Genomic DNA, 14110 nt, shown 5'->3' with positions numbered 1-14110 from the left:
TTAACGATGACATGATGTCACCCTGTTACCACGGCTACTGGCCCAATTAGTAAACAGAAGTGTTTTCCTAGCCTGTTTTTTTATATATTTTTTTTAATTGACATCCACCAACAAGACTCTCTGGTTTTGCGGCTCCTGTATTTTCTTTAGCAGATGTTTTTGATGATAAGCAGGAACATGGTGGAACGTTCATGGCTCCTTTCAGCAGTCTTAAACTGCTCGAAGTGAAATGAAAACCTACTTTGTGAGCTTCAGCATAGATAAAGAAAACTCTTTGGTCTATCTTCTTTGCAGAGGAATCCACATTGGCCTGCATCGAGTCTAGTTTATAGTCTAGAAGTGTCCCCATTTAATTTGCCACCCGTGGGTGTCATTTGATAACCAGGCTAACATAACTCTAAAATACCCCTGGTTTTACTGCACTTGGGGTTACTCTAAGAAAACACTGCTCTAAAATACAAAAAGCCTCTAACTGGCTCGCCACCACTTGCACACATTGTTCCAATGCAGGCCGTGAAGGTTCACTAGCAGTTCACCGCCTCCTGTCCACAGATCGGGTGTTAATAAAGCATTATAATGTGTAAGATCCAGCCTGGGGGACCCCTAGTGAGCCTCTTAAAACTACCCCAAATCCTGTAGACCACCCTCCCCTAAAAACCCACCCCCACACCTTCAAGTGAGGCCAATAAAAAGCAGCACCATTTTTGCACAATAATCAGCCCTTTTAATCATGCATCTTAGTCCTCCAATAACTTTAAACGTCATCTAATCCCCTAAAAGAGCCTTTGAGAGAACGCTGCCCCTCTCGCTTAATTTTACCCAAGTGGTTTTCGTCGGGCGCCTGGTCTAATTCAAACTTTACATGGCCCCAACACGTCCAGAACAATGTGTAGGACTTCAGGGAGCAACTACAGTGACAAATGAGCCCAAATGGGCTTGTTGGTCCGTGACTGTCGCTGGAGCTAAAGTGCCTAATCTCTCAAAGATTTAATGTGTTTGTGTGTGTGGCTTTGGACTTAAGCACCATGCACGTTTGGGAATCAGCAATTGAATCTAAACCCCCAAAGATGAATTTAAATGTGTTTCTCCTGCTTGACCCTTTAGGGAGTTTAAATTGTGGGTTGAGAGCTGGTGGTTTTCTTTTCAAGCTGGCGTGTTTATAGAACACCATTGTAGAAGGCAAGAACATATCCGTCCTCCAGTATTATGCAAAGTAGATCCAGTTTTCAGTCACATGAAATGTTTCAGCTTCAGAATACATTCTTCCATACTTAAAACTTCCTCTGTAGCTGCATTTTTGAACATAACATTCATGTGAGCATGTGAGTGCGTACAAGTGTATCATTTTACAACCGATTTTTTTTAAATATATTTTTTTTCCTGAAGATTTCTGCTTCTTGGGTCGCCAGTAGTGAAGTCGTTAGTGTGCGAGACACACATACACACGGGAGCTTTAGTCCTCAAAGCGGGCGGCCCAGGTTCAAAACCTGACCTGTGGCTCCCTTCCCGCATGTCATGACCCACTTTCTCTCCTCCCATTTCTGACTCTATTCACTGTCTCTACAATAAAGGGACGTTTTTTTTTCTTGCCACTATAACTTGTTAAATGTTGCTACTGTAAGTGCTGAGACCTGCTGATTTTGTAAAGTGTCTTGAGATAATACTTGTAATGAATTACAACTATTATCATAAAAAATTATGAATGCAAATAAAGTCTGAGTGATTGATTGAACTAGCAAGCCATGTACTGATTCAACTTTCCAAAGTTTTATTTGCTTGGTTCCCTTCACCTGCATGGCTCTTGTCTGTATTTTTAAAACCTGTCTGTTCTGTGTTTTTTGCAATGAATCGCATTACAATGTGTTGCTTTTCTCTCCTCAGCCTCTCCAAAAAGTGGATGTGTCGGCTGCATGGCTGATTTTACTGATGCTGATGCAGCCCTTGGAGAGAGAGAGAGAGTCCCAGGTAAGGATACACTTTCTGTGAGTGGGAACAAATCAAATCAACACAAACATGTTATAAAAAATGATATGCACACACACTATCTAAGAGAAGGCTTACGACTTACTTAAACTGCTACGTGTCAGTTTATGTTACAGTGAGTTGTGTAACTGTCAATATTCAATATAACAAACTGTCAGAGTGAACCATAAAGCAGAAACCCCAAATGCACAGCACCAAACCACAGAGAGCAAATTCAAAGTATGTAAAACAGACAAAGATCAGCACTGTACATAAAAATCTGAAAAATCACTGGCATAGGTTTACAAAACGATGACAGAATACACAAACAGGAGGAAGAGAGAAACGCCGCACACTGAACTCCAAATGCAAAGAGACCGACAATTCCTTTGTCAAGTCATGACACCTCGCACCTATATCACCTCTGGAAAAAAACGGTGTGCGTTCTCTCCTCATCTCCAGAATACCCAAACAAACATTACTATCCTGGATCATTTTAACATGTCTCTATCAAAAGAAGTAATGTGTGTATTTACGTTAGATATGGATATTACAGTGGTTCTAAAGATACATTTCATCTTATTCTACAGCTCATTGTTTTTGGTTCTCCAGCCTGCTTACTTTTTTTTTTCCATCAGTTCTTATCACATCGTTTGCAGTCTCAACAAACACATTATAGATAGACATACAAACTCAGGGCTTGCACTGCATGAGAACACACAGAACAGTACAAGGGAGCAGAATATAATCCTTCTTCAATACCACACTTACATGAGCGTGCCAATTTGTCTTTTAACACATGCACAGGAACAGGTCCAAGAAAACCCTCAGCCATATGTACCAAACTTTTTCTCCACATGGCTTTAAACTTGTGTGTGCACAGCAACACAGTTTGTTGCTCTCACTTTCATATAGATCCCTTATCAAATAACTACTTCCTACATGATCATCTTTCCAATTCAAATCCTCTCCTCTACCAAGGAAGCTACCTAAAGTCCCTGCTGCTCTCTGAGGTCGACCCCATTGCAATCAGCCCAACCATTGCAGCTTTTCCTTTATATGCTTATAACATCCTGGCACGAAGAGGTAGCACTATAACTGCCAGGGACATATATCTGCCTCTTAAAGCACATCCACACTGAACACACGTACTGTACAGCAGTAAGCTTTATAACAGCAAAACTTATAAATCATGCTTTCACCTTGGATTATTGCTGCATACAGGAGGAGAAACTCGAGTAGAGAGTGCATCAGTAGCCGTTGTATTCCCAGTCATATTTTATTAGTAACATCCAGAAATCTGATTTGGATAACTGTAACCTCATGAGAGGGCCTTTGTCTTAATTCAAATAACACTTTCACATTAAAACACCAATATTGGCTTTTCTTTTAAATCCGGGAAATATTCAAGACGAGTGATTTTCAAGCATATTGTTTTGTTGTTTTTTTTTTCTTAAAAGTTTCATATTATCCTCCTTTTCAAATTGATTAAATAAGTCTAAGAGCTCCCCAAAACATGTCTGTGAATTTCTTGATGAAATCCTGCATGTGATCATGCCTATAAAACTCCCTATGTGAGCCGTATCTCAGTCATATTCAACGCAAAACAAACACTGAATGCTGGTAAAAAATTATATATATATAAAAATCTATGAAAGAAAGTGTAAGTAAAGACAATCTGTCTTCATCCAATAATTAGGGTGGGCCAATAGCACAAGTGGGTGGGCCCAGGCCCCTAAGGCCCATGCACGCACACTGTGCCTGCTTTTCAGCTATTCAATCATCATGAAGAACATTCAGTCATTAAAATTTGACTTGATGACAGTGTTTTGGCAAAGTGAAAAAGGACATTACCATCAGCATAGTGAGTTGTTCTGCAAATATTTACTGTGATTTGCTTTACTACTGTATATTAAAGGAGACACTTTTTTTATTTAGCATATTTCCCATGAATATTAGCTTCTGTAGGAAATGAATGTGCCTTAAATCATGCGTCTCTTACAGTATTAAAAACCGGGCCACACAAATTCATCAGTGATGTCATGGCCTCTCAGACGCCAATCTAAATACGTTCTGTGTGGTTGTCCCTCTTCCCAGGCTCTGGGATCTGCAACGTGAGCTCATCTCATCCAGACCAGAGCGCTCCAAAAATGTCCTTAAGAAACCAGAACTATAGAGACTTCTGAGCCACACTAACCGCTTATTTCCAACACTGTACCTCGGCTTGAAAGGCTTCAGGCAAAGATAATGTTTATGACTGATTGACAGGAGATAGTTGATTGCTATTGTCTATACCAAATGCTATGCTGCTAAATCCAACACATTGCTCCTTTAAGGCGACATTTTGTCATTGTCTACCAATCTCTTTTCATCGCAGTCCCTCTTTTGGATTAAGTTAAAAAAAAAGAAAGTATTTTAAAGACAATGAATATAATTTTGTAGCTTTGATGATTTGCATAAATATCAGAGAAGTTTATGCATTGAAATTTGTTATCGTGAATTTCCGTCAGCTACCACCGCTCCGCTGTGTTCCTGCTCGCTCAGCCGTCAGTCCTGTGTGGAGTTTAATGCGAGTGTTGAATCCTGCCAAAACTGTTCTTCTGGGACTTCTGCGTCTCTGAGGGTCCCGTCGTGGTTCCCTCTCCAACGCCGACTTTTCATTAACCTGAGCACACCTCCCCAAAGGACAGTCACATTTTCGGGGGTGTTAGTGTTTATCATCATCAGCATAAGTAATGAACGTGTGAAAACCCAAACTCATGTTCAGCTTTAGGGAAATGTAAATTCTCTTTGTGCATGTGGATTTAATGAGAGCCACACAGCCATGTTGCTTTAAGAGTGGGGTGGATTTTTTATTTTTTTTTCACTTTGAACTCTAATTTACACCACCGTGAAGACTCATGGGGGATTTTAGATTGATTTAGTTTGAATCTCCCGAGTTCTTGAATTTCAGAGTCAAAGGGCGCGTAAACACAAGCTGACAATATTTTTCTAAAAAAGTTTTCTCTTTCATCTCTGCCTTTGCTGCACTCTGATTTTTTTTTTCTCATCCATCCATCTATTATCTATAACTTTTTTTGTACTGTTCTGGGTTAAGGGGGCTGGAGCCCATTCCCATTGGGTGAGAGGATTGTTTGCCAGTCAATCACAGGGATGACGCATATAGAGACAAACAACCAGTGACAGGAATTTGAACAAAGCCTGATTTTTTTTTAAATATATATTTTTTCCCTGTTTATTTTTAACAGAAGCCTACTGCTGTACTTCTTCTGGTAGATCGAGAAATTCAGAAACTAAATGACAAAAAGTAAGCCTCCATGATGAGACGTGGCTTTAAATAACCTTTTAGTTACGTCAATGAGAGCGATGATGCAGGTATATTATATTATTGTATATTAAATTATACATTTGGCAACATGATGTATTGTCTACTTTAATCATTACGTTGTTGTTATCTAAAGCATTCAAATTTATGAAAAGAAATACCACAGTGCGACCATTTCTGAATGGAAAGACTATTTTTCTTGGTCAGAAGGTTGTAGCTACAACCACTTTGTTTCCTATGGGCAGCAGTAAAGCTCTGCCCAAGACAAATTTTCACCTCTACTTCTGTGCTTTCGCAGGCCTTTAATTGTTCCTCTGCTGTGGCTTAAGCATAAAGTTGGCCCAAGCATCCAGAAATAATGAGATAGCAGTGCCAGGCCTGTGGTCAGCTCTGCCAATCCAGACGCAACTTAGTGACAGGAGAATGTTGCGGATGTGATGGCTAAATCCAAAAGTGGTCGTCGTTCAGTGAAACATCTTGTGCTGCCCGAATAGTTTTGTTTGACATTACAAAAAGTTTTTTTTGTGACAATAAAACATAAACCAGGAGCCTCTCTAGAGTTTACATGTTCTCCCCATTCATGCTACGTAGGTTCTCTCCAGGTTCTCCGGTTTCCTCACACAGTCCAAAGACATGCTGGTTGGCTTTGTTGGTGACTCTAAAACTGTGTGTGTGTGTGTGTGTGTGGGTGTGTGTGGGTGTGTGTGTGTGTGTGTGTGTGTGTGTGCGTCTGGTTGTCCGTCTCTATTTCTGCTTCCTATATCTCTTTATTTTTTGCTTCCTTGCTCCTCAATCCTCACTTGAACCTGAGGTCATTCCGTGCCCGCTTTGTTGAAGGATGTTTTCAAGTCTCTTTGCTATTGAGGATCGAGGAAAGATGAGAGTGTCTTTCCTGGAAGTATTTTTACTGATAAGCTGGTGCCATCATCACAAGCGGACGTTGCTTTACATGAAACTTTGGAAAAAGAGGTCTAATGTCTGTTTAAACATATTTCCCCCTTGGTTGGTTTCCTTGCGTCTCTCCATGCATCTCTGGCGGGAGGAACTTAAAGCACATGTGAGGGAAGCAAGTGGAAGAAACATGGCTGCAATTTAAGAGACATGAGAAGCACCCTAAATGTCAGATCTGTGAACAACTGGTTGAACCCCGCCTCTCTCCCAATGACAGCTGGGGTCGGTACCAGCCCGTCCCCCCCACCCCCCCCCCCCCCCACCCCCCCCCCACCCCACAACCCCGAACAGTAAAAGCAGTAAGGATGATGGATGGAATAAGACATTTCTTTCCCACTTGCAGAATTAGAGAATCTCCCACCATGCAGCCAACTTGTTACAAACAAAGCAAATCCTTCTTTTTAAACAAACTGTTAAAGATTAAAATTCACTCTTGTATGAGCAACTGAATCTGAGACCGAAAGGCGAAGGCTCGAGAGACATTTGACCCTCCAATAAAAGAGGAGAACGTTCATGATAGACTCCAGAAATATTATATGACCCAATATTGACAAAACAAACCCCGCTGTTAGGGAGGTTTCTTTTGTTACTCTGTCATTGATGGAATATGGACCATCGATTCATAAATCTTCCATTAAACGAGGTATTGACATAGTAGTTGTAAACTTTTTGTGTTGAAAAATGAGGTTTGAGTGATCTTGGGTTGATGGCGTTTGGCCACTAATGATTCAGTTTTTCAGTAAAGCCTGCTTGTAATTACTATCCTGTTTTCTTGTTGCTGGCCTGCTGACTTACTGGCTTTCCTCGTGTTGGAGTGCATGAATATGTTTCTTCCTGTGCTAACAAATAAGAGAGAAGGAGTTTTAAACATTGTAAAGTAATTGACGTTGACAAAAGGAGAAATTCAGTTTTTTAACCTGCAACCTCTGGAAATAAACAGATGTCTACTTGTTGAAGCATGAATCATCTGAATGATAAACTTGGACACATGTTCACAAGGAAAGCCAACAGGAGGATTTCCTTGTGTTGTTGTTAAATAAATATGTCACACTGGTGGGGATATCTTCAAAAGTTTAAAATGGACATTAAAGACCACACCTGATCGCACTGTGTAGAAACTGTATTGTGTCATGTCTCATTCGGCGATATGGTGACGCGTTTTAAATGTGGGCTCGTACATGTGTGGGGTAGGTAACGTGCAGGGAGACAAGGAGGTTCATCAGACAGGCTAAGAACTTCTACAGGTGACGGATTCTTCCTTTTTCAGAACTCATTTTCTGACATAAAGACAATTTCAACTAGAATCTTGAAAAGTGTATCTGGAGAAAATGACCAACCCTTCCTTTAATTAGTCTCTCCTGACTGAAACGTTCGTGTGGGTCCATTATCTTCTGGTGTGTATGTTTTTTTTTTTTTTTTGTGGGGGCGACTCTAGCTCAGTCCGTTGGTAACCGGAGGGTCGCTGGTTCACGTCCCCATCCGGACTAAAATATGGAAGTTGGTGCCAGACCACCTGTCGAGCACTGCTGAGGTACCCTTGAGCAGGGCACCGAAACCCCACCAGCTCAGGGGGCCCTTCTCGTGGGGTGCTGCCGCCGCACTCTGACATCTCTGCATTAATGTGTGTCCACAGGTCCTGCTTGTGCATGTGTGTGATTCACTCCTGTGCGTGTGTGTGAGAAGCATGTCTCTACAATAACAGTGCACGAAGCCCAATTTCCCCCTCTGGGATTAATAAAGTATATAAAATAAAAAGAGTCATATAAAAGTGTGTTAACTGTGACTCTTTCACACTGTATTTGATTTTATCTGAGCTTTTCTGGATGACATGAAGTACCTAAAAATTCACACCACAAATCAGCTAAGTTAGCATGCACTCAGGTTTATTGGTTTATACCTAAACAAATCAAACAATTCGTTTTCTTCAACTCATTATTGCTTTGAAGTGCAAAAATCAACCAAAATCCTATTTGAGACCAAGTTTCCACTTTCTTATAAAGAAAGATTCCGGCGGAGAGGAGAAGAAAGAGTGATGTCTTAAGCTTGGCATGTCCTGGGATGAGTCTCAAGGGGACAACTCAAACACAACAGATTCAATTTGCTGACCTACAAAAGAAGCTATATTTTAAAAAAATAAAATATTTTCGGTTTATCGTTCCTGTTCACCCACATAAGCTTCTCTATCGTCAAACAACAACTCAGAACCCTGAAACGTCAGTGTTTATACAACTAAAGTCACATTAGTTCACCGACCTGGTGAGCACGTGTAGCTGTATGAGCCATACTTTGGTTAGGACCGAGACCAGACGGATGTTGACTCTGTTATTTTATTGATACCTAAAGTGGAAGATAAATAATGTTGTCTTGCAGGCCTCTTTTCTCAGACTTGTACATGACTGAATGTTAACCAGGAGGTGCTGAAGCCAATGGTCTGACTTCAAGGCTGGAAAACAACGGTTTGATTGCATCATCGTCCCCATGTCTCTGTTAAGCTGTTTGCCCTCCGATGATCTACTGCTAAAGTCCAGGTCTCACAGGAAAACTCCCCCTCAGATACCCTAACACTGTTAGCAGGGTTATTTATCATTAACACTTGTTATTGACGTGTTTCTGGCTCGTCTATTTAATTTAATTCACTATAATTCCCAAGTTTACAATCCAATGAAAGGAGAATTTAAAAATGAGGTCATGGCTTTTACCTCAGACCATTTTATAATCTCATTCGATTAAAACAATCTTAGCATAAAACATTGGTGTTTAGAAGAGTAGAGACTTGTTCTACCTTCATTAGTCTTGTAAGCATTATGAAGTCGGTAGCAGGGATATTTCACTCTGGACTGCAGTGTCTGACATGCTAACCAACCATGCTAACTTTCTAATTTCATTAAAGGCACAGACAGGGCTTCACCTATTGAGTGACCTTAATGCCATCATTTCCTGATATGGACTTCATTCATCAGTAGGGTTGTGCAGCATTTAACCTCACAGCAGTTCCAGTATGTGACAGGTGTATTACAGGAAACTGTGAATCCACTGTTGGTTGTAGTTTTTTGACCACACTGAACCTTAAAACTACAACAGATTCTCATCCTGGAGAACTGTTCCTCTTTAAAGAAGACCATGTGTACATTACAGCGCGAAGTAACAGCATGCAAGCGAATGATCGCACGCTGCATTCATTAAATATGTAATTCTTTCTCTGTGATTTTCAGTTTCCCCTTGTAAACAATATGACATCTAGTGCTTAGTACTGAATATGGACAAACTGAAGTGTTATTCTTTGTATACAGTAGCACAACACACTGAGGCTCGTTGGAGAGTTGAAAAAAGTCTGTTGTTGGCAAAAGTCAAAGCTCAACTTTTCAAACAAAGATGTGGATATTAATGTTACTTCCCACTTTGTCAAACAAGCTAACAAGCTCTGTCAAGTGAGATAAGCTAGTGTCAGTTCAGTGTAGAGCCCGCGCTTTCCTTTCCTATCTTTCTTCTTCTACGTAAGTGACAGAAGTGAAAATGAAAACGGGGAATCAGGAGCAAAAATGGTGCGCCATCGAGCTGCGTCGCCTTTGTTGCTGACGCTCGTATCGCATGCTGTTAGGACAGGCTGCACACTACCAGCTCCTTTTGGACACCTCACGCAACAATTCTATGAATCTTTTTTTCATCAGAATTTATTTGAACTGTTCTACAAAGGTACCATCTTATCTTTGTGAAGATATCGATGAATATAGTTTAAAACTTTTTTTAAAGGGCCAGAGAAAAGAAGAATAACATAATCACTGCCTACTTGAATGTCACATAGACCGAAGTGTTTTTAGATCATGGTCATTCCATGTTAATCTGTATGCAATGTGAACAAGCTAACTTCAGTGTGCTAACAATAGCCTGCTAACACAACACTGCCAGCCAGAGGTGATTACAGCTTGAGCCAAGGACTATTTTGTCTGCACCATAATGAAGCACCATTAAGGTGCTTAATAATGGTGCGTTCTAATTGATAACTCCTTTGTGCGAACATGAGGGGAGTGGGGTTGGAGGTGTTCGGCTGGAGGAGAGCTGAACACTGGTTCACTTATACTTAAATGCACAACGCAAAAACATCTAAAAATGGTTTTAAACCCTATTGGTTGAGTGTAAGGAACAAAAGTGAAACCATGCAAAAAAAAGAATTATTGAAGTATGTAGGGCGCATGTATTTAAAGTGCCCTCTCAACCATTTCTCCAATATTTTCGGAGGCACATCAGCCACTTGCCTCGCCCACTGCCTTTTCTCAAGATCTCAACTTGGCCCGTCTGCTGCGTCTCTCCCAACACGGCCTGCAAAAACAGCATTAGCATACGTAGGAGGGGATTTTTTGCCATTAGTCAGAATCAGATAGTGCACAGTTGACTGTGACATAATTCTATTTATAATGGCTTGATACCAAAGGCTGAATAAATGTCATATCCCTCTATCTGGGCTATCTACATGTCTGCCCACAGAGCATGAAGAGAGAAGGCGTGGAGGTGGAATATGCAGGCCCAGCTGGGCGAGGACTGACCCACAACTGGTTATAATGTATAATGTAATTATACAGTGGGTAGTTTCAGGGAAGCAATCTGATTGGCCAGTGGTGCGGTCAGGTCATGGTAATAATTCCCATAAAACAAAGCAAATCCTTGCTTTTAAAAGGAATGCAGTAGTTTGCCAACTAAAGGCTCATTAAAACCTGAAGAGGTCTGGATATGAGATGTCTTCTTTTACACGTCCACTCGTCCTTTCCTTCAGTGTGGTGAGCCTCTCCTCCTCTGTCTGAGCTTGTGAAGGCATGATGAAACCTGTGCAGCACATGTGTCTGATAACATCGTTTGAGTTAAGGATCGGGCCCCGCTCTGCGCTGCTTACGTAAAGACATAACAAGGCCTATTTAGACAAACAAAATGAGTTCAATTCACCAAAACCATTTTCTATTCATGCATAATTAGACAAATTCTTCATAAATGGTTAATCAAGAGTAAAAAAAGGGAGAGATAACATTTCAAATATCTTTTGTGGGTTTAGATCTAATTGTAGATTTATAAGTGGTTGATAAGCCACAGAAGCACAAGCACATTAGATTCACTGAAGTAGGACTGAGGCCCCTCAGGTGAAATGTCAGTCCTCTTTGACAGACTGTTCTCAATACAATTCTCTATTGTTCTGTTTTATTATAATGGTATGGTGACATATAATAAAGACATAGAGTTAGAAAGGTTAAAAAAAATCAGGGTCTTTACTTCTCTGAAATTAAATAATTAACAAGATTTACCATCAACACTTGGACTTGAATGAAAATGTAGTAGCTGTTTGTAGTAGAAGTTAAAAAGTGCTACTGCAATCTGTAAGGGTATATATGATTTATACTGAGCTACCATCACATTGAACTGGGTTTGTTAGAGCCCGACATGTTGTAAAAAACCCCCCCAAAAAAACCTTAAATGTAATAACTGGTCGATAATGTAACAAAATGCTTTGTCCAAAATGTAAGAAGTTTTTACATTACAACAAATGTTTTTTCCTTCTCCATAATGTAATAACAAAATGGTGACGTCACTCAGGCTTCAACTATTAATATTCAGTCTATGGTTTGAATATGTCGATGTCTAAAAGTGCTTTAAGTAGTGAGAAGATAGGAAAGCGCTATACAAGCTCAAGTCCATTTACCAGTTAACATTCAGGTGTCCCTTGTGAGAGCCAGGCTTCTTTCTGCAGCTCAGGCTGCTGCAGGTTCACACAGGTCACAGGTGGTTGCATGTCGGGGCAAGCAGCTCCAGATGGATGTCAAAGGACACCTCTCAATTTCACTACTCACCTCCAAGATAAGTCAAGTCAGGAGCAGGAGGAAGGACAAAAGTGTTGGTGAAGGTAAAGGGAAACTCCCTCTCATAGTGTAATCAGTCTTGCTTCAGCTACACTTTTGGATTGTACATGTAGAAATTCTTATTTGGTCTCATATCATTTGTTTAACAAAGCTGTCTGGAGGCAGATTTTCTTTTCCAGTTCAAGCCCAGTCTGGAGCTTTTTTTCTGTGTGTGTAGAACGAAGGGTTGAAAAAATAAATGTGACCTCTTTTTCAAATCACTGTCACTTCATGTTGTTTGCGGATTCATGTTACATCCAAAAATACGAATGAACAACCATCCAGAGATACAAAATAAAAAAAGAATGCAGCCTTTATTTCTGCGGCTACCTCTCTGTTTGTCTTTCCATACAGTTTAAACTTTTTCAACAGCAGGGGAATTCCCTTTTTTGACACCCCGACAGCCCTGGTTTATGTTGTTCACGACAATCACAGAATTTAAGAGTGGAGCCCAACCCGTAATTGCAAGGGAAATTAGCAATAGGTAGTAATTTGTGTCTATATTCAGCCAGACTTTTGACGGGGAAGGCAGGTTCATTGTAGCCTTTTCTACAAAAACAAATAGAATTCCAAGTGCAGACTGGCAGGGATGCTGAGTGTGCTAAATAATAATCCTTAAAACATCTTTCTTCAGCAAAACTGTGTATTTCCTATCACAGTTTATATCTGACATCGTATCCAGGTAAGAGAAGAAACCATGCAAAGACACAATTCATTTCGCTCACTTCCTACCAAATAACGTCATGTGAGTTTTAAAACATTGTCCAGTAATCAAACCTTTTTTGTGTTCCTGAACAAAACCACCTAATTCTCTCATTGGATGCCCTGAAAATTGGGCCGCGATGCCTATTATCTTGAAGCCATTTGGCCAAAGGAGAGTGGATTGCCCAGAACACAGTTGTAACACATTGGGTCCATGTGGTTTCAAAAGCTCAAACCGATTTTTTAAATGCTCTTTGTTGCTGAATCACTACCAGCTGCCTCAGTCAGCATCCTGCCAGGTTAGTCACCCAATGATGTGTTAGCAGCTGGCCCTCGCCCAGCCAGCTTCTTATTCTTGTTAAGTGTAGATGTGGAGAGGATGCTATCAAACAGAGTCAGTGAAAGATATGGCTATTGGAGAATGAACCAGAAGTTGTTTGTCAGTGTACATTGCAAATTCCCCCAAACAAATCTCATTAAGGCCCTGACACACCAAGGAGATTGGAGGCCTTTTTGCAGTGTGTCCAGCTTCGGCGTGCGATTCAGCGCTTTGAATCGTTGGTGCGCTCGATGAGAGGAATCACTCTGATTAGCTGTTGGATTTATCTCCAGCTCTCGACACAGATTCAGGAAAGCTCCTTGAGCCTGCCGCTGTAGTATCCATGCTTTCACCCATTTACTGCAGTTTCTCCTTATTTGTCACCTCTTCCTCTTCTTTTCTTTGTTCACTAAAGGACCAAGGGAACAAAAACACCAGTGCCATTTCCCACAAGTACATATATTATGAGTGGTGACCGACAGTGTGTTAAAATGGTCTTCTTGTATCATAACATGGGCCAACCGCCGCCTGCTGGAGACTTCCTCTCACGCACGTGCAGAAACCTACGTGGTGGTTGGCTGTCGGCTGTTGCCCTTGCGATGTGTTCAAGTAACATCTTTTTGGCCAATAACAAAAGACGATGTGAGGCCAAGCCACAGTCGGCCTTCGTCACCAATAGTTCTTCACCGTCTGCTTGGTGTCACAGGAGCAAATTTGATACAGAGCAAATATGTTAGCAAAATCATGCTTTTTATATTGTAGAAGACATCATTTGGAATCGCCTTTGTGGAAACCGCAGAAGACAAGTCTAATATTTAGTCTTCTAAAAGCTCTGTGTTGGTGTCTAACAACCCCTATATACATTTCATCCATTTTTAATGCTTTGATACTTAATCACAAGCTAGTTGCTGATCTTGCATGTTTGCCGATAGGTGCTGCACTCCAGCAGTTGTGGTCAGTTGAAAATAGGAA

At 40.8% G+C, this 14110-nt stretch overlaps 1 protein-coding gene across 1 annotated transcript in view; it reads left to right on the top strand.

The window, feature by feature from the left end:
- The window catches only part of LOC306817543 (uncharacterized protein), a 318525-nt gene that overhangs the window by 249614 nt on the left and 54801 nt on the right, over nt 1–14110 (top strand). Inside the window, exon 3 of the mRNA XM_079334513.1 lies at nt 1882–1965. Within this exon, the coding sequence (XP_079190639.1) occupies nt 1882–1965 (84 nt within the window). The remainder of the gene's footprint in view (nt 1–1881; nt 1966–14110) is intronic.

This window comes from Symphodus melops (genome assembly GCF_947650265.1).
Source record: "Symphodus melops genome assembly, chromosome: 21".
NCBI lineage: Eukaryota > Metazoa > Chordata > Actinopteri > Labriformes > Labridae > Symphodus > Symphodus melops.
This window is presented reverse-complemented; position numbering and strand designations above follow the sequence as displayed.